Source organism: Neolamprologus brichardi, chromosome 10, assembly GCF_056152115.1.
Source record: "Neolamprologus brichardi isolate AB-2024 chromosome 10, ASM5615211v1, whole genome shotgun sequence".
Lineage (NCBI taxonomy): Eukaryota > Metazoa > Chordata > Actinopteri > Cichliformes > Cichlidae > Neolamprologus > Neolamprologus brichardi.
The window spans coordinates 25,941,479-25,962,429 of NC_142113.1; the positions used below are offsets into that span (position 1 = coordinate 25,941,479).

The 20,951-nt window shown below is 37.6% G+C and overlaps 1 protein-coding gene across 3 annotated transcripts; it reads left to right on the plus strand.

Moving 5' to 3' along the window:
- Positions 1-774: 774 nt before the first annotated feature.
- Positions 775-19,779, plus strand: pou2f3 (POU class 2 homeobox 3). Of its 3 annotated transcripts, XM_006785067.3 has the most exons (13): positions 775-899; positions 1,223-1,279; positions 7,130-7,158; positions 8,779-8,880; positions 9,765-9,858; positions 10,464-10,552; positions 12,939-13,115; positions 14,657-14,798; positions 15,774-15,907; positions 16,583-16,747; positions 17,023-17,065; positions 17,172-17,286; positions 18,989-19,779. In XM_006785067.3, exons 2-13 carry the CDS (start codon positions 1,231-1,233, stop codon positions 19,029-19,031), a joined length of 1,182 nt encoding a protein of 393 aa, XP_006785130.1. In that variant the 5' UTR covers positions 775-899; positions 1,223-1,230; the 3' UTR covers positions 19,032-19,779. The 3 variants fall into 3 exon arrangements, with proteins under 3 accessions (XP_006785130.1, XP_087703036.1, XP_035761244.1); XM_087846910.1 differs by lacking the exon at positions 775-899 and having other exon boundaries at positions 1,152-1,279; XM_035905351.2 differs by lacking the exons at positions 775-899; positions 1,223-1,279 and adding an exon at positions 6,642-6,709.
- The last annotated feature ends 1,172 nt before the right edge of the window (positions 19,780-20,951 follow it).

Here is a 20,951-nt window from a genome sequence, read left to right on the forward strand (position 1 = left end):
TTGTCTCTAGCCCTGCACTTTTTAATTCACAGGAATCTTGTTTCTCACCTAGCGCCTAGGACCCCTTCAGATGTAAACACGGCTCCAAGCTGCCCAGCTCCTAATCCTCACAGCTGCTAACTACTGTGCAGGTCCTGCAGCCTAGAACTGTTCCCATTATCTCAACATATTTTAGCTTTGAATTTCAGCTCCTTGACTGCTGACTCATTTTTAAAAGGGTGTCATTTGTTCTGTTATTTCAGTTTTGATTTAGTGAATTCTTTGTTGGAGGGCTTTCAAATCTCACTCTAGAGTAGTGACTCTCAGTGAAATCTATTGCATTTCAGTACTCTCCCAAATGTTTCTTGTCCATGGAGCTTTGGCATATTTTGTTTCTATCTTATAGTTTTGCAGCTGTTATTGATTACATTTGGTTTTTTCAGCATGATTTAGCCCCTTTGTCTGTGGTCTGTCAATTTTTAGTATTTGTTGCATGATATGAAAATATTTTTTTTCTCAAGAAAGCCAAGTTAATACCTTCATGAAGGAATCACACAAATATCATTTAGTTATTCAAAACATACAAGGATAACTCCACATGAGGTTTTGGTACACACATGCACTCACACACACACACGCACACACACACACACACACGCATGCTCTAAAATTTAAAGCAAGCCCATTGTTGTTTTATGCAAAGTGTCTGAAGCTGGATAGGTCGCACAGAGACATATGCAAATCAGCCAGAGTCATCAGCAGGGTGTACTGCTGAGGTGAATGCTTTCCCACTTAGGAAAATTCTGATGAGCAGCAGTAAGAATTACAAAACTTCTTATTCCAACATTCACTTGCTTCCTTTTGAATACTTAGACAGTGGAGGAGACAGCAGCTGGAGCAGCACAGGCTTTAAACTCAAGGTGAGTCACTACTCCAACACCTCTGTTCATCAATGACATTTTAATATCTTTATTTCATTTTAAATGCACGAGTTGAGTTTTAAGAAGAGTTCCTGTGCCGCGTGGTTACGCCATATGGAGATGAGTGCCGTATGGGGCTATCGGCCTTGCTTATGAATATTACAAGTAGGGATTACACAGGAGTGTGTAAAGTTTGTGCGGTGGTGTGGAGGGGAGGGCGCATTAGAATAAACTCAAGATCATTTTCCTGGGTGGCCTGAGTGCTTCATTGTCCTGGTAAAGTTACAATCCTGTAGGAAAATCAGCTATATTTATCATTACAGATATTAAGATGAGCGCAGACACGGCAGAGCACACGGAGGCTCCAGGTGAACAGACGGGTAAGGATATTTTACCTTCTTCATGGTGCACGGATGGAGTTTGGAGTCTAGAAAGTTGTAGATTTGGCCACTGCAGCTATCTTTGGGGAAAGATAGTGAAAAGTTACAGGTTTATTTAAACTAATGTTGACATGGTGCCAACAGCTTATTAAAATCTCTTTAAACTAAAATATTCTGAAGTTTTAGGTACTTTTTATAAAAAGGTGAGGATCTTTAATATGGCCATAAAACATTATAAAAGCAACATGCACCTGTCTGGAAAAGGTGTATTTGTGTGGGGAAAATGTGACAGTTGGTTTCGCTTGAGGATGCCCAGAGGCTGAGGATGCCAAGCAGCCACGAAATAAAACCAGGAACCAGCAGCAGCAGAAAATGTGGAACTTTTACTCAGACAATAGCTGTGCGAGAGAAGTGAACAGCTCAGTTTCGTGGAAGTGACAAATATCTGTACTTTTGCCAACATATGGTCAGGTGCACAGCTGCATTTCTTTTCCCCACAGAAGATATTTTGATGCAGCTAATCATTTCATTAGTCATGTGATGATCTATTTTAAATGGATTAGTCACCAAATCAGTGAATACACATTGATGTATCTGCAGATATTTCTATTTGTCTGGATGTTTCGAGTGGATTTTAGCCTCCACTCAAGCGCGGTTGAGGTGAATAAAATGTCGACTCAAAAACCGAGTGTTTTAAGAGGTGCTTCTTCCCAACGAACACAAAAATGGGGACATTTACTCAGGGAATAAATTGCTGTTGACGGTTTTGACATTGTTTTCAGTGTTGTGGGCAAACAGAAGCCCCATTGAGGTGCAGTGTAGATAGCAATCTCAGAGACAAACCTAAACAAATCAAAAGTATCTGCACGCTAACAGAGATACAACTAGATTTTCTTTTTTTTCCTATGTGAACTTCATAGTCAGGAGAATCAGGATGGGACAAAGTTGCCCTTTCTTAAAGGGCAGAATCCACCACAGATATGTTTGGACTATTGGATGGAAATGCTCTATTTACATTAGGCACGGGAACGTAAGTTTGAGTAAAGCTTTCAAGAAGCATCAGATACAGCACCTTCTTGCATGCTATGAATTTTCACACAGCTGGACTTCAAACAGACTTCCTACTTGAGAGCTGAGATGTTAAAGACTGTTTAAAGCATGATATGGGAATGTGTGCTCTTGTATACAGCTTTGCCTGGCAATGTCTAGAAAAGTTTATCTGTATGTGAAAACTGCTCGCTTTGAGATAAACTAGAAAGCAAAAACGGCAGAATATGAAGTGTTCTTATCTCAGGAGGATCTGCACCTGCTCACTTACTGCAAAACTGTTGCTAAGAAATAATGTTTACATTCACGCTGGATGCATTCCTTATGTTCAGAGGCGACTTTTATTTTCAGTGCAGGCCTGTGACAATCCAGGTGTAATTAGACAACAGAAGATTGCGGTGAAAGGACGATAACCTCCTCTTTCATATTTGTACTATTAAACAGGAAATAAAACATTGGTGTTTTTCCCCCACTTTTCCACTTTAATTAAGCCCATGCTCACTTTATTTAAACTGGGTGCTGGGTGCGCTTCACTGCATTTCGTTGCCCTGTACCTGTGCATGTGCAATGACAATAAAGTTGAATTCCATTCTATGCCTCACAGCACGTGTGATTAATAAATCATTTCCTTGTTCTGGTCAGAAGAAATCAGCTGCTTTTAAACAAAATTTCTGGAACACCAAAACTTGATATTCAGTATAAATGTGCAACATTGTCATGTTGCATTCACTAGCTTTGTTTGTACTAACATGTGGAAGCACTATGAGCTAACGGCAGGACAAAAATCCGTTTACAAGTTAAGGTCTTCTCTGGAGACTGTGCAGGATCAGAGAGAGGAATCAGTGGGAGGATGCCGTTTTACAACCGCACTCCTCCCTGACACAGTTCCAGTAAGGAGTGAACATTATTGCCATTTTCCTTTGTTTATCTTTCTTTAAAACAAAGTCTTCCAGATGTCTGAAATGCTGCACGTTTTTAACCTTAAATGTCACCCAGTTTCACTGAAAAGCAGCAAGCGAATATAGTTTTCCTGCAAATATCTGATAAAGTATTGACTTTAACATTTTTTTCAGCATCTTTAACTTTAAAAGGACAACTACTGTACATAATCTATATCTTGCAATAACAGCAAGAATTTTATCAGGATATAGTCTTCTTTTTTCTTACAGATGCCTATTTAAAAGCCATTAGTCCTGTTCTAGACTATGAAACACAGTGTGCCAAGCATTTTTTTAATGCTAATTTATTGTTAATTACAAAATTCTGTACATAGCAGCAACATTTAACACTTGTGTTTTAGCCAGTTTCATTTAAACTGCAGTTGTTCTATGCAGAGAAACAGGCTCATGGGAAACACATGACTCAGACTTGTTGAAGAACTATTTGGTAACTAGATAAGATTAATAGAGAGGAGCCCCGAAAAGCATAAGAACAGAGTTGAAGAAATTCTAAGGAAAATGAAAACAGAAAAGCAAAAACGCTACAAGAGCCAGCTTTGGAGTTTACATGGAGCTTGGGTGAGGAGCAAAGGGGCAGGGCAAGGTGAAAAACACTGAAGCTTGACGAATATTTGACCAGGTGTGCCAGGAGGGGGAATCGAGAAGATGATGTCATCGTTCAAGAGGAGGAGGGGTGGGAGTAAAAGAGAAGATTCACAGAGACAAAAGCAGCGACTGAGTTTAACTTTTACCAGATGTAACAAAAAGGAAAGAAAAAGCACTGACATCTTAAAATTGATATTTTAGGTGTTTACAAAAATGTATATAAGTCACAGGAATATAAATGATATGATCTTACGCTCTTTGGCCTATAATTGTAAAGGGTTTTTTCATGGGCATGGAGTGTGATTATTTGTTTTTAAATTAATTTAGTTTCAATTTAAAAACTTTTTTAAATTAAGTTTTTAAATTAAGTAGGTAAAGGTGTATTGCATGTGGGCCCATGTGAAGCCACACTTGTCAAAGCAGTTCTAAAAAAAAAAAGGTATATTTGGACTGCAAAAGAAAAAAAGAAAAAATAAGGCACATGTGCATCATTAAAAGGCCCTGAAGCACAGGCCACAGAAGTAATGGATGATCACAGGATCCGTTCCACTGTGAAGAAAAACTGTCAGAACTTCCATCCAATGGCACAACGAATCTAAAATGCCAGAGCATCTCTGAAACAGCACTATTGGACAGATGAAAGTACAATCAACATATACCAGAAAGAAATGAAAGATAAAATAACGCTTATGATCATGATCCAAAGCATATTACATGACCTATAAAACATGATGGGAGGCAGAGGGCTGTTATTGGCATTCATGAGGCAGAAGCAAGCAACTATCAACAGGTTGAAGACTTTAAACAGTAACTTCCTGCGAGACATTCTCGATAAAGATTTTAAAAAACGATAATTTTAATTATGATTATGTCAGCTTGTCCTGGAAAACATAATATATATAAAAAGTATAAAAACGACTGCATCCATATCCAAAACATTCAAAATGTGCTTTGCTTAAAAGATAAAATAATCATGTGGGTGTATCCAAACATATATGGACCTAACTATATCTCATTAACTATCTCTCAAAAAAGTTAACATGTTCAAAAAGGAGCAGGAAAAGGTTTATTTAATTGCTGTCCTTTCCAACTGTTTGGTAACTAATAATCATAACTTGTCTTTCTTGTTTATGCCCAATGCTTTCATAAATCTTTCCCTGCAATTTGCTGACCAGAGCTCCATATTTAGGCTTTTTTCATGCCATGATTTTACAGGGCTTCATTATGGAGACTTTTTTTTGACAGTGCAGGTGGAGCAAATTAGTTTGCTGATAGGAAAACAGGGAAAATCAGAGTGACTGATTATTGTTAGAACACTTTGTCCATGCTTCACAATGTGAACTTGTGACTATAAGCAGATTTTTAGGTAATTTGGAGAGTTAGGGAACAGCTGATGATACTCAAATATGTATGCTTTTCTTATCTGAAAGACCAAAAATCAACAATGAATACATTCATTAACTGTCAGATATTTAAAATACAACAATAGTTTGTTTCTGTCAACATATTGCCACAAATACTCACCAAAGCATCATGATTTGTGCTATTTGTGCATAAAAATAGTCCCCAAAAGGTGCACTGTGTGTGTTTGAGTAATAGCGCCTGTTTTAGAATATGAAACTGTGAACATGTCACTTATTTTTAAAGCCTTCTCTTCATTTGGGCCAGAGCCAGGGTAGAGAAGTACTTTCAGATGAGCTAACACATCACTGCTTCTGGACCAGCAGATTATTCATAGTGCTAAGAATGTAAGGAGGAGGAGGTGGGAAACCTCTCTTTATATATAATATATCTAAGACAAATTCAAATGAGTAGAGTGTTTATATATTCCCATGTGCTCCCTGTGAAGTTTGTAATATCTTAGCTGGATTCTGTTCATTGTTTAAGGACTAACAGATGTAACAGATGAAACTTTTTTTTTCTTTTAGTGTGCGTGACTTTTTGTGTCAATGCACGGTTTGCAAACATCGCTCCGAGTATCTATGTGTGTGCGTAGACACAGGCTTCCTGCGCTCACAGCTGATTTGCATGTCTTGGTCATTTCCATACTGGAACCTAGGCTGTGAAGCTGGCTGTGCCATGGGGGAGGAGGTCTGGTTGGGAGTGGGTGACATAGTGATGGTGGTGAGGAGTTATGGGTGTATTTGCATTGTGTGTCTGCAGCAGCTCACTGCCTCTCTTTTCCCCAGTGCGCGCACACACGCAGTGCAGAGGGATAAATTTGACATTCAAATGATGTGAATTTATCCAGCACACCTCTGTGCTCTCCTCCCCTGTGAGATCGCTCTCTGTCCATTTAACATACGTTTAAAAGTGAGTTTTCTTGAAAAGACTTCAGACTTCTGAGCATCTGTGTGAAGAGGGGGCATCTAGATACTTAAACACCATTTAAACCATTTAAATATGGGAGAAAATAATGACTATTAAGCAAAAGATTAAAAATTAAAAACCTAAATTAGTTTTCTTTCAATATCATTTAACTAGGTGCCAATTTTATTATCATTAAGTTGGTTGTTTCGTTTGGAAAACTTTAGAAATACAATAAAAAAGTTAAATGTGTACATACATGCTACCAAACTGATTCCTTCAAGTTGTATTGTCTGACTTAAGATGTTTTCACACTTGCACTGAAGCCCTAAAGTTTCTTGTGAGAACATAAATGTGTGAGGTAGCGGCGTGTACTTTAAACAGTCTTTAATATTCTCACCAGCGTGAGAACAGAGCAAGCAGTTGTCCTGTGAGTGTGCAGCAGGTGAGTGAGCGCCACGGTTCCTTCCTGCTGCACGCTCTACCCAGGAACAGGTCTGAAGTGGATGTCACGTCGTGCTGTGTGTTACACGTGAGGAAGGGCAACTGCAGACAAAGTCCTGACATTTTTCTCCAACATCTTAAAGTCAAGAAAGTCAAACCTCAAAAGTGATATTTTCTTCAGCAGCAAATTCTCACTTTATAAAAACCTGAAATATCTGATGTTGTTGCATCATAAAAAGCTAACCCTACAGCCTTATAGCGATACATTTAACCTAACTCCAAATCTGTTTTTGCCGCATGCAGTCCCATTGTTGCTTTGCATTTAAAATGATACAATTCATTTACATTGCGCAGGTTTGTGTAGCTTTAAACTGTTCAACTTGTACGACTGCCACAGAATCTCCTTTATTTAACAGCATTATTTCACTTGAATTTAAAACAAAAGTTTGTCACAAATCAAAGTTTGATTAAGTCTGAATTATTCATTTTTTTCTGTTTTGACTTTCAGAGCGAAACGGAATCGACTTCAGTCGTCAGGTGAGTAGGAGCGCTCACGATATCACTCCCTGTGCTGAAATTTCCACGAACAAGCTCTCTGTTATCAGCAGCATGACTTGTATTGCTTTAAATACAGTAACGGCTTTAAACTACGATGTGTGTGTGAAGCTCACTGGTGCCTTTTAAGGACAAACATGGATCAGATTCACATTATTGACATGCACACATTTACTCAAACAACACATACATATGCTAAACAAATAATTGAAGAGCGCCTGTAACGTCTGACTGAGAGTAGCAGGGAGTGGATAACAGTCTAGAGCATCAAGAGGAAGCAAAGATTAAACTCAATCTCCAGGATCATGATATTGTTATTATTATTACTATACTGCTTTGGATGATTAAGCATTTTCTAATATTTTCATATTAACAACTGCTCTCTGCAGCACCACAGTCCAGCTTGACATTGTAGGTTTTTAGCATTTTGGGACATATCTTCAGTGGTGAAAAAATAACATTTGCTGTGCTGTTATTGACTTTGTTTCTAAACTTTGTGGTTTGGGAAAAGCAACACTACTTACAGACCCAAGATATGGAGCCAAAAGTCAATAATTTCCCACATTACTGATTCCCAGACTGTTGTCGTCACTTTTTTGGAACAAAAGCTGACTGACCTGAGCTTTAGGAGTAGACAGAAGAAATAAAAAATGATCTTTGATTGTTAGTTATTTGAAAATTTCCCAGAGTTTTGTAGAACTTAAATCAGTGACTGATGATCCCTTTTGCTTATTATTTTAGCAAATGTCACTCAAATGAGTAAATGGTAGATTTTTGCATTCCCAGATTAATACACATTTGTTATTCAGGCCGTGTGAGCCTGCACTTGCGCGACTACTTTTCAATATAGACAGTTTTGGTCTTAAACAAGTTTGCTGATGATAGGAAAACTGTATAACTTTCTGTAACCTTTGACACTCTAAATAACGAAGCTCATTTGCAAAATAAATATCCTCCAGGCATGGGAACGGTGCTGAACCGACTAACTTTTTGACAGTTAACATCCTCAGGAAAATCTGCCTGCTCGCCAATGTGAATATTACTGTAATCTCTTTTGAAACAGTCTGCGGCTGTTTGGATACTTCTCCAAACGTTCTCTCTGGTAGAGGAAAACAGGTCTTTCAGTTCTCGAGCTTTCAGGAAGTGCCATCGCTCTCAGGGGTTAGTTAGTGGGGGGTGTGGGGGAGGGGATATTTGCATACTGACTTACCCAAAAGCAGGCAGAGAGAGTCTATCGTTCTTTGTATCGTGTTTAGTTACCAAACTGGTCTTGGCAAGGGTTCACAGGTTTTCTGCTTATGTGGTCTGTCTCTACACCAGTGGTTTCCAAACTTTTTCTAGCAAGGCTTCTTTTTGATTAAAATTATTCACAAACCCCACTTACATGTTTTTGTTGGCCAGAAACAATTAAATAAAGAATTTAAATTCCGTTAAAATGAGATTAGATGTCAGATTCACTCATGTTCACTCCCACGGTTCCACATGCCTGGTGGCTCTGTGCCACAGGGGTCTCACACAGCTGTATGAGGAGAACGTTTTTTAATATCTTCATCAGAAGTTAATAGTTTATTGTGTTGTTTGGCTTTGTTTTCCACGTCTTAGATAAAAACAGAGGACATTCATGACTCACCTCATTCAGGCTCCACCGTAAAGACATGCCACCTGACACAGAGCTCTCCAGTGCACGGAGGTCAGCTGACTGGGGTAAGATATAGGCTCAGATTTAAAAATGGGAGTGTATTTTATTTTCTTATAGGGAGTACTATAGGGTAACTCTCAGGGAATCAGTGGCATACTCTTATATTAATTTGATTGTTATTGCAGATGCATTCATTTGGAAACAGTTCTGTATTGAGAGTGCAGGAACTTTACTTACCTAGAAAACAACATGTTAACTAACATTATTTTCTGCTTTTACCTTTATTTCATAAATTGGATATTTATAAATTAATGAAACCAAAGTGCTATTACAGACTAAACAACCCAACACTGACTGATTAGTACCATCTCAACCAGCTACAGAGGGGAATTGTACTTACATAGTTATGTATCCATTATGGTAACACAATCTCTGTTTCTAAATGATGTGTAGAGTTTTTTTTTTACTTTTTCAGCTTTAACAGAAACCTTAGAGCGGAGGAAAACTTTAAGAAATGCTAAAATCATTGTGCTCTTAGGTGATTAACTGACAAAAAATATGTTTTTATTTTAATACTTCAAATTCCTACTTTTGCATGTATATTTTTAATGATTTTGTATAATTTTTAAATATTTTTTTAATTTGTGAACTTTTTGACCAATATTTTGCATTTTAGAAATCCGTAGTCATTATCAAAGTACTTCAGCACATTTTATTGCTTTGGTAATTAGCATTTTTCTTTAAATGGTGTTTTTGCTTTTTGTAAGGTAAGTGATAAAATAAGAAATCAAATGCAGTTTTTTTTTTACTACATCTTGTGTTTTATTTTAACACAATCATCAGGAAAAAGTAGCAACAAAAATTGAAATATAAAGTACAAGTAAATTAAAGTTAATTGACTTATTAATTTACTTCTCACTCATTTTTCTTGTGGTGTTTTCTGCTCCAGGAGCTCACATCTCTCCACCCCATGCAGCAGCTGGTTCTGATGCCTCCTTCTCACCTGCCATCTCCCTCCCCCTTCCTTCCCTCCAGTCACCAAGGTGAGGTACCATAAAACATCCAGTCAGATCACAGCTGGAGCCAGAGGCCTGTAGGAATAGTTAAGACCAGTGCTTTCCTTTCAGGGGTTAAAGGCACCATTACATAATAGAATAGACATTTAATAGACAACAACTTTGTACACCACATCTACACATCAGCTGGTTAGCTTACCACAAAACAACCTCTTAATTTGTTATAGCTTGTTTTATAGCTTGCTATCAAGCTTGTATAAAAACAGAAGCATAAAACCAAGCCTGCAGGAGAATTTCTTTCGTACCCAGGCAAAGTAAGTTAAACAAATGTCTTAAAAGAATAGTCAAACATTAAAAAAAAAAAAGGCTTGTTTTTTCTTTAAAATTGTTCAACAGTAAAATATTCTTACAGCTTAAAAGATTGAAAACAGCAAAAGCATCAAGTTTGCTGGCAAACATCATGTGCATTTTAGCTGACTTGTTAGCTTATCCAAAATCTAACAGATGGCTGAAACCAAGAACAGTTTACCTACTTGGCCTTATGTGGACACCTTAGGCTATGTCAAATATTTAAATATAAACACGCAGTCACAAACAGTAATATTATTATTCTGTGCTGTTTTTCTTTGCAGCCCTTCTGCAGCAGAACCTGCTGTCTCTTCCCAGCCAGAGCCCAACTGGTCTTCTTCAGCATCAGCCTGGCCTGGCTCTGACTCCACAGGTAAGTCCAGAACACTTCTAAGTGTGCTGCACCAGAGGCAGACAATAAGACAACAGGTGTAAAACTGCTTCATTTCTGTGGAAGCACATTTGACAAACAAATGAATTGTGGTTAAGCTTTGGCTAATTTTAGATAACGGACAACTTTGTTGAGGTTTGGGAGACATCAAAGTCATAATACATTTAAAAAAAATAGTTTACATCATCAAATCTGAAAAATGTTTCCACCTGACCTCCTCGGATTTAGCTGATTTTTATTGTTTAGTAACTTCGGTCTGTTGATTGAAGGCATGCAAAATTTTACAATGCCTTCAAAGTTAGGTCCGAAAAATAGAATTTTCCAACAAAGTTCCAAGTCAGAATTTTCATCTGCATCTTGGAGTCCCAACTTGGAAAGTTATAGCAGCCTCACTAATCTCACATTAATGGTCCAAGATGGTGGCGGTGAATGTAAACATAATAAAACTGCAAAACTTGTAATCTGTCCTTCCTTTGTTGTATATTTGTAACTTGCAAAATAAACCATATAAAGAGTGCTGACCAGGATCTGCACATGAACATGGTGCAGCATTGTGTTTAAGCACCAATAAAAAAAACTACTAGTGCTACATAAATTGCTACAGCTTACTTAGCTGAGTTTAAATATGTCAAATAATTTATATAGCCATTTTCACAGATGAAATTTGTAAAGTGCATCACAGTAAAACACAAGAAATAAAAGTATAACATAACTTTACTACTGGAACAACTCAGGAATGACGTCACTCCCACCTCCAACATCCGGTTTCCGAGGTATCTGGAATGTGGAAAAAATAATACATTAAAAAATTAAAACGATGGTATTCTCCTTTAACACACACTACCCACTCTCAAGCTATGTCTTCAAAGCTTCAAAGGGAAAAAAAAAACATCTACTTATAACTCTTTTTTTTTTTACTTGAGATATTTATTGAAAAGTAATCATTTCAATCTATGAAAATCTTCCACTTCCTTCTGTGTGCGCCAGCGCATCACAAACTTCTCCAGCATCTAACCTTGTTTGATCCAAGCTGTCATAAAGCAAATGTGAACACCGGTGATGTTTCTCTATTTCACAACCTTAAGTTAGATTTGCATATGTTAAATTAAGGCTATATTAGACATTTACATTGATGCAGAAGGAATCACAGCTGGAAAATGAGCCTTTTATCAATATGTAGGTAAAAGGGAGACCTTTCATGTGATATGATCAATTGTTTTGACCAGCCATCTATCAAACAACATAATGACATTTTAAGGATTCATGCCATGAAGCTCCCGGCGCACAGTTTTTGTGCTGATGTTAATGCCAGAGGATGTTCGGAGCTCTGCAGTTACTGAATCAGCAGAGCGTTGGTGACCCAGTGACCCTGCTCTGTAACTTTACGTGGTCGCCACTTGACGGCTGACTTCTGAACGTTTCCACTTTGTAATAGTGCCACTTACAGTTTATCGCAGAATATCTAAGTGGGAGGAAATTTCACAAACTGACTTGTTCCACTGGTGGCATCCTCTTACTCTTATGATCGAATTCAGTATGCTCTTTAGAACAATACATTATTTCACTATTGAGCTTATTTTGTGTTGTCTTTACCTAACCTTGTATAATCTTCAGGGATAGTGTTGCTTTTAAATTAGGAGAAAAATGAGTCAGTGAATTCACAGCAAGCCAAGTCAAATGTTCTGCATTTTGCACACTCTGTCTAAGGAATCGTCCTTAATTTGACCAGTATTTCCAGTAGAGAGGAGACTCTAAATAGTCAGAAATTTGTATACGGGCTTCACATCTTAACCTTTTGAGCTAAAACAGAGCAAACTAATAATGCACTAAGATACACTGCCAAACGGAGGTTCAGAAAGCAAAAGAAGACAGTTGTTTAATTAAGTTTAGATATGTAATAAAGGGGAACAGTTACTACAAAGGATAATCCTCCTTTCTGACTCTTAGAATGATCATAATTTACAAAATGAACATGTTTTATTTATCGTGTCCTGGAAGTAGTTACCAATCACAGAAAGTCATCAGGAAAGTGTTTAATGAGGGTTGCAAAGGACTGTTTTTCCACAGACTTCTCAACAGTCAAAAGTCCATTAAACTCATAGCAACTCCAGAGAAGTCGCCCCCTGCTGGCCATTAAACAGAACGTGAGTTGAAGGCACCTCAGCTGGCTTCACTGTTCAGCCCAGAAAGCGACATCCATGATCCTGCCAGGAAACTAAACAGTAAAAGCTGAAGTTGAAGCTTTTGTCCTGCATATGCATAACAGTCATTTTTTGTCTCAGTGCAGTAAAAACTTGTGTATTTTTTTTTTTTACCTTACATCACCTGGAAACTGAAGATTTCCCTCTGTGATGTTTCTCTGATCCAGGCTATGGGTCGCTCGGGTCTGGCAGGACCTTCCATGGAGAACCACATGGACATGTCTCACCTGCAGATGCCCAAACACATGTCGGTGCCTCCACAGGAGGAACCTAACGAGCTGGAGGATCTGGAGCAGTTTGCTAAAGCATTCAAACAAAGACGGATCAAACTGGGTTTCACTCAGGTAAATCAGGCCCTATAAAAAGACCTGAAAGACGTTATTCACTCAGTCGGCTCACATAAATGCATTTTGCATTGACTGTTTTCTCTTTTTATGCTGCAAAAAACATAGAGAAAGTTACACAAGACTCTGGGTGTTGCAACATGCTCATGAAAACCAGATGGTAGTTGTGTGGTTTTGACCTGTGGTGACCACACTTAATTTATTCAGTTATGCATCAGAGTCCTGATTTTTTTTTAAGACCATGTTTTCATAATCTTATAATTAGAAATTAGGAGGCTGGAGCCTATCCTAGCCAATAATCCACCAATCATTCCATGATTTAGGTTTATACTGTATCTAGCTTCACCTTTATCTTTAAATAATTAGCCTATATCTTACAGATATTACAGATTTCTTACTGCTTTTGCTTGGATACTTAATATAATAATAATAATAATAATAATAATAATAATAATAATAATAATAATAATAACAACAAAAACATATATGGTCACAGTTAAGCAGGTTGAAAAAGAGGGCAAAGAAGGCCACATGTCCACCTTCATGATTTCATAACCACAAGTCATTTAGGAGGGATTTAAGAGTTCATTGAGATAAACGATAATCAGTTCCAGAAGAGTAAAACAAGACTCTGGCACCCCTAAGTGTTCAATATTGCTGGTTTGCATCAAGGGAATTTCCATAAACCTTGCATGAGAAAATAGAGGGGCGGATGGATCGTTTCTGACAGAATATTTACAAATTCGCCAGCACACCAGGTCTTGCCTAACCCCCTGCCAGTCCTATGCAGTTTTATTTATTTATTTTTTATTTAAAAGATACAACTAACTACAATACCTCTTTATAGCCTAGTGTTACCTGTTAAATCTCATTAATTGATTTTATAGCCTTATAAAAACAGTTTAAAGAACTTTAAAGAAAAAAGCTACAGATCCAAATGTAATGACCATTTTTCACAGTTTCTAAACCTAACCAAGTAGTTTTTAGTACATACATTTAATGACGAAGTTCATAGTGCATAAATCCAACCAAGAAGTTGTATCCGAATAGTGATGAAACTTATCTAGAAAAGGACAGCGCAAGCGAGAAAGAGATAAGTAAATTAAGTTAAACAGAGTGCAAAACTCAAAGTCATTAGGGAGGGATTTTAATCTGTTGCAATGAGCCATGATCAGTTGTGTAGGAGAAAAACTAGTACTTGGCAGTCCTGAGTCTTTTTTTGGTTTGGTTTTTAAGAATTTCAAATAGTGCAGAAACCTTCCATGGAAGAATAGTTTGGCAAAGGGATCGTTTCTGCATTGCAGGCCTTGGTTGATCGCTAAATGTAAACAGTTGTAATTATTAGTAACTAAAGCTATCTAGCAAGTTCCCATGAAAGTCAAAAAAGATGGAAGTTGGGGAAAAAATAAGCAAAACCAATTGTAGGTTGAAATCAAACACAAACGGTGATCTCATGGCTTAAAAAACACGATTTGCTGATTGATTGGTTTTGCATGAGAGATCCATCAATGCTTTGTGTTCTGTTGTGTTTGTACTCACAGGGAGATGTTGGCCTTGCAATGGGAAAACTCTACGGGAATGACTTCAGCCAGACCACAATCTCTCGATTTGAGGCCCTGAACCTGAGCTTCAAAAACATGTGCAAACTCAAACCTCTGCTGGAGAAATGGCTGAGCGATGCCGGTACGCAGCAACTCTTATTATGTTTCCTATACTACCATTAAAATTGTAACAAACTATTCTTCCTCATCACAACAAGTTTTTTCACCTATTTTCACGAGCATTAGTTCATATAGTACCGCCTCTGCTGATCACAGAAAATCAGTTTAACTGTTAATTATAACTGTTAATCCACCAGTATGTGCAAGCTTTTTAATCAAGATGATATTTGTAATGCTAAAATATAATTATTGCTTTGATTCATGAATGTTTTAAAAAACATAAAACTAGTAAATCACAATTCTATTTTTATTTTTATTAAGATGCTAAACTACACTTATTTACCTTCTTCCTTCGTGAATAGAATCATTAGTTTTAGTGGTTGAATGTTATGCTTGATTAATTCGTGACTTCTTAGTGACATCCTCAAATTTGGGTATGAGTAACATGTAACATTTTTTGCCTGTATAAATAGCAATATAATTTTTAGTTTTTAACACATTTTAGTTAGATTTCTAAATAAATTGAGCAATATATTTTTGACCAATAAATAAATTGTAAAAAAAAAAATGCAGGATGCTGGATGGAGCAAATGTGACAAATTAAACTCATGTATGCAAATTAATGTTTGTTTTTTTTTTTTAATTGTCAGAAGATTCAATAAATATTCAATTTTTCTGGCTATCATTTCGTAGTCCAGCCTTTACAGGGTGAAGCACTATTTTATTTTTGTTATTTATACCTGAATTGGCCCTAATAAAATATGAAACGCCTGATCAGTCATTACATGAGCTAACATGCAGACATAAGAAGTCTGGATTTAACACTAAGGAATGCAGATACGGCTGATGTTGTTAATCACACCTGTGGGTTTACAAAAATGTCTGCTACAGCTAAACCCATCAGATATCATCTTCTCAGAAATGTTGAATATGTAAAAAACTAATACTGGGGCACAAAATATGTTATAAAATCTAAGAATCTCATTTTTTACATCAGAGAACTCACCTTCTGACTCGATGAGCAACTCCAGCTCTCTGCCGGCCCTGATGGAGGGCTACGGGCGCAAACGGAAAAAGAGGACGAGCATTGAAACCAACATCAAAATGACTCTGGAGAAACGTTTCCTGGATGTAAGACTCATTCATTACTTGTCTTGTTTTCATGGTGAGCATGGTGAAATCCTTTATAACTGAATAAGCGTTACACGTTAATGAATAAAACCTGGAAAAATCTGTCCTGTAGAAGGGGATGTCTAAAACTTGGGTTAGTAAAACACAGTATGATGCAAACAAACAACATTGTTATAAGCTCTCCTCTGTTAGAGGACTTGTATTGTGGGAGGGAAGGTAATAAAAGAGGTACATCGGGAATGTTAAGACGGTGGATGACTGTAGACATGAGCTGGCTGAATCCATGAACACAAAGAAATTAATAGGATAGTCCTGACAGTTGGCCTTCAGCCTCCATTCTTTGTTCGCTCTGCTGCCGTGCAGGCGTTCTAGTTTATGCAAATGTCCAACTACCATCGGCTGCAGTTTTGAGATGGGCCTCTCAGTCAAGAACATCCCCCGTGTGGACCTAACTCTCATCTGTTTTTATATTTGATTTTTATTTACAATTTAATTTTAATTTTATTGAGCTTTAGAATCTTTTTAGTGACGACCAAGTAATTTTCTTTTATCATTGCTTAATACAGTGCTCATTCAATAACCTTGGACACTCATTGTTTGTCAGGCAGATATCAACGTTATGCACCTCCTATGCAAAATTACAAGGTCAAAATCATGCATATTTTTGAATTTCAGAACCCTAAGCCCAACTCTGAGGAGATAACCCTGATCTCAGAGCAGCTGTCCATGGAGAAGGAGGTGGTTCGAGTTTGGTTCTGTAATCGTCGCCAGAAGGAGAAGAGGATCTACTGCCCGACGGCAACTCTACCTGTCAAGTCTCACACCTACAACTCCAGGATGGTTAGCCACCTGATATATGCTTTCTTTGACTTGGCAGAGCACTCTTATGTCTGCAGAGAGGAAATGTTTAATTATCTTTAATTATAAAAGTCCAAGTATAGTGTGTAAGTTGTTAGCCACGCAAAGTAAACAGGACTTAAGTTGGACTTTTCTTTGAGCCAAGCACTTTAAACGCCTCCCAAGAGGATTGGTAGATATATTAGAGGGTTACCTATAACCTGCTCTTTGTAATGCCAGTATGTTTAACCATCCTAACATCCATTTTATTGTTTCAGGCCTCTGCATCCAGGTCCTACAGCCCTCTGGCTTCAGGTGGAGGCAAGTCCCATCCAGCTTCAATAATGTGCCTTTCACTGTCACGTGTATACAGTAATCATCTGTATATGCGTACATGTTAAATAATATTTTAACCTTGTTTTTACAGTTTCTTCAAGTTCATCCCCAAATAGTATGAGCCGTGAGGCATCTCCCAACGGTCTGTCTGCAGCCTCCACCTCTCTAACCTCTCCAGTCAGTGCAGCTTCCTACAGCACGCCAGGGTAAGAAAGAGTCACACAGACACCCCGTTTTTCTGTAAAAGATATTTTTTCCTTCACTCCAGCATCAATATTAGTTTTAGGATGTCAGCTCAGGACATTGTTACCATGGAGAGAGTGTTTCACAAGCCGTCATCAATAACTGGCTGCTTCACATCTATTCCAAAAACAATGGAAACTGTTTGTTTAACTTTTCCTCAGAAACGGAAACAATAATTAATTTGCTTAGATATCCAATCCGTCAGCACTTAAATAACGTCTGTCATTTGAGATTTAAATGAGCAGTTTGTCATTTTATTGGCACATGAGGAGAGTGATGCCACTTCCAATAAAAATAAAACTAAAGCCAATAAGCAGTTAGCTCAGACAAAAAGGGATGCTTGAGGTGGATTATGTGCAGGATTTTAACAGATATGAAAAGGTGGCATTGTTCTTTTTGTTTAAGACTTTTTCAGCACTCTTTTGCAACACACACAGACGTATTGTCAAAACTCTGATTATTACGCAAGCCTAGGAAGTATTTCCTCATAAATCGGCTGTGTGGCAGGCAGGATATGGACACACCATGCAAGATTCAGGATGGAACATAAACTGAAGAACTGCTTTAATGCTGAAGTCTTACAAAAATTAAAAAAAACAAAAACAATGGCAGAGCACACAGCCGAGTGAGAGGACGTGACAAAGGGCAATAGGAACACTGAAGTTATAAACACACACGAGGTGACAAGGGGAGTGGATACACACATGACAGCTGAACCTAACTGAGAAAACAAGACAAGGGAAGTAAAATCTAAAACAAGACACTGAGATTCAAGGAATAAAACACAAGCCAAACGGAAGTCATGATGAAAAGACCTCAGAATATAAATGTAAAGGAACAAACCAGGAAACACTGTAATACGTGAAATACAAAACTCAAAACAAATAACTCACAAGGAAGAGTCGGGGACCGTGACAGTTTCCTGGTTTGTGTATTAATTTATTCAGTTTATTCTTCAGATGATTTGCTTGAGGAGCTTGGTTTTCTGTATCTATATATGTATGTGAAAAAAACACTGCGCTTGTAGGTTTTCCCCTTGACTGATGAGCTATTAGGTGAGTTCAGGTTTAAAAATAGGTTCAAAAATGAAGAACAACATATGTATATTTAAAACAGCATGGCTTTCTTTCATTAGTTCTGCTCTTTTTTACATACAGATTTAAATGCCAATATTAAAAATAAAACTACTAAAAATTGTATTTATCAAAGCCACTTTCAGCTGCACTTTTATTCACAGTGGGCAGCTCCACATGTTTAGTTGGTCCAGTTCTTTTACACTGGATGCGTTTTTAACGTATACGTTAAAAAACTGATTCTTACAAGTGTGGCGTGTACTCACAACATATAGAAAGTGCCTTATAAAGATTTAAAATATCAAATCACATTTGGCCTCTGACCCCTTCTTCAAGCTAAATAGATTAATCTGAAGGTCAAACTAATAATAATGCCATACAGGGCTACTTGAAATTTTGTTTCAGGGAATGATATATGGGGATTCTAAATAACACGTTACTTTTGGCCTTTCACCTTCCCTTCTCTGCTGTACCTTTAAAGCCTGGCACTCTGGGAATCACTTGTCTACAAAAACATATTTATCAGAATTTTTTCCTGTACTTTTTAAAGACATTTGCCTAAGAGCTTGCAATCTTCCCTCTGGTCTTTCAGGTCATGGTACCGCACATGGAACCATCCCACGTATCACCACTGAAAAACTGTATGACATGAAGTTTTTGAAGGTAGTTCTCTTCTAGAAGGATGCATGGAGTCGCTCATTGTCCCGTAACACACATGGTTACAGCTACAGGTGAAAGCTCACACGGACACATGAGACAAAGAAGCGGGAGCAGCACAAGCAGAGGACTGCGTGCCACCACTCTTCTGTCAACACTCACTTCATTGCTCATGCAAGTCCCAACAGCCTTCAGCTGTTTGATTTGTGTTCAAGTGACTCTTTATTCAGTTGCAAATATGAAGAACACACACACACAAATCACACACACACAAATATCCTAAACAATGGAGGGAAACGTCCTGTCTGAGCCTGTAACTGCCACCACTTAAAATAATTTATATTGCGCATCAACCTGTTTATAATGCCATCTTTCTCCTCTCATCTGTTGTTTTTTTAATGTTTATATTGTACTTAGTGTTGATTTCAGGGTGTTTTTAGGGATTTTACAGGTTTCATGTATGTTTGTTAGTGCTGCAACTTACTTCTTTTATTCAACACTGTACTCTCGCTGTACCTGAATAAGATCTGGACATGTCACATGAAACGACTTTATTTCAGTTAAAAAACACGTATAAAAACAAACAGAAATGCCATGCCCTGTGTCAAGCTCATTACAGATGAAACTTTGAGCCATAATTTGAATTTCATCGTGCCATCTGGCTCTCATCAAAGCTCTGAATGGGCTATTTGCACGGTTCATTAACAAATCGCATATGTGTTAGACACTTTTTTTTTTTTTTTTTTTTGAGAAAATATTTTTATTGAAAAAAGAAAACAACAGTACTTGCAGTTACCGAAATACAATCAACCTTTCTTCATTTTTCTAAGTAAATAAACTTATATATATATATATGAAAAAAAAAAACCCAACGCATTCTAAAAGAAAGACCCCTCCCCCCCCCGTCCCACACAGATCAACACAACCATCAAACATATTAGAGGAATATAACAGTAGACACTTTTATGGATATTGAGTTTTATGGCAGATGTGGAGGTTTCTTCAAACCGTTTAGACCCTTGGCGGGCAACTCAGTGACTCCTAGCAGTTACATTACCTACATCCTGAAATAATAACAGATGGGGATTTTTTGTGCCATTTAACACTCAAGTTTTCCAGAGAAATAAACAAATCTCCTTTGTATCATAATGCATACGTAAAAGGCTCTTTTATATTTCAAACAGATTAGTTAGAATAACGTGTGTCTGGATCACACTGCTCTCCATTGTGTCCTATAGCTCTCGAGAATGCCTGCCTCTTTTGCATAACTTTGCAGCTTTGACTGTTCTGCAGGTCATTGCAGAGCACAGTGCGGGAGTTTCTCAGCTGCTAAACGCTGTTGGTTTAGGGCTATATTAAAAAGATACTCAGCTAATGGCTGAGAAACACCATCATTGTGTTTTGCAGAGAATCTGTATTCAGTGTGGAGGCAACAGCAGGGACTATGTGCCCAATCAGATCTGCTTAGAGCTGGCTGATCTCTGCATTAAGCACATACCCAGTTTTAAATGTCGTCTATGCATAACACACTACTTTAACAGCTGCAGTCTGAATGTTTGAACGACCTGTAAGAGTGTTTCATAATGACACTTTCTTGTCACTTTCTGTGTTTAGCTAAGCTGTGATCTCCTGTTATCGTCAAGTTTAAGAAAATAAGTCCAACAAATCACATCAAAGTAGCAAAACTGCCTGCAATGCGCCCTCTGACATGGATCAAATCACAGGAACTACACACAACTCTTATTGCTGGTTTTTGGGGTCTTTGTGGGATTTGTTGACAGTTTGTTGACAGTTGTAAAATATAAAATATCACCAGACCTTTTTTTTTGTTTTGTTTTTAGTTTGGAAGTGGAGCACTTAAGCAAGTGTTGACAGAGTTTCTCTTTATTTTGTAGCTC

Excerpts from the sequence above, each read along its gene's own strand:
- pou2f3 (XM_006785067.3), top strand. The coding sequence starts at position 1,231 with ATGAGCGCAGACACGGCAGAGCACACGGAGGCTCCAGGTGAACAGACG. Across the intron at positions 9,859-10,463 it reads CCTTCCCTCCAGTCACCAAG|CCCTTCTGCAGCAGAACCTG; the intron begins GTGAGGTACCAT and ends TTTTCTTTGCAG. Across the intron at positions 10,553-12,938 it reads GCCTGGCTCTGACTCCACAG|GCTATGGGTCGCTCGGGTCT; the intron begins GTAAGTCCAGAA and ends TCTCTGATCCAG.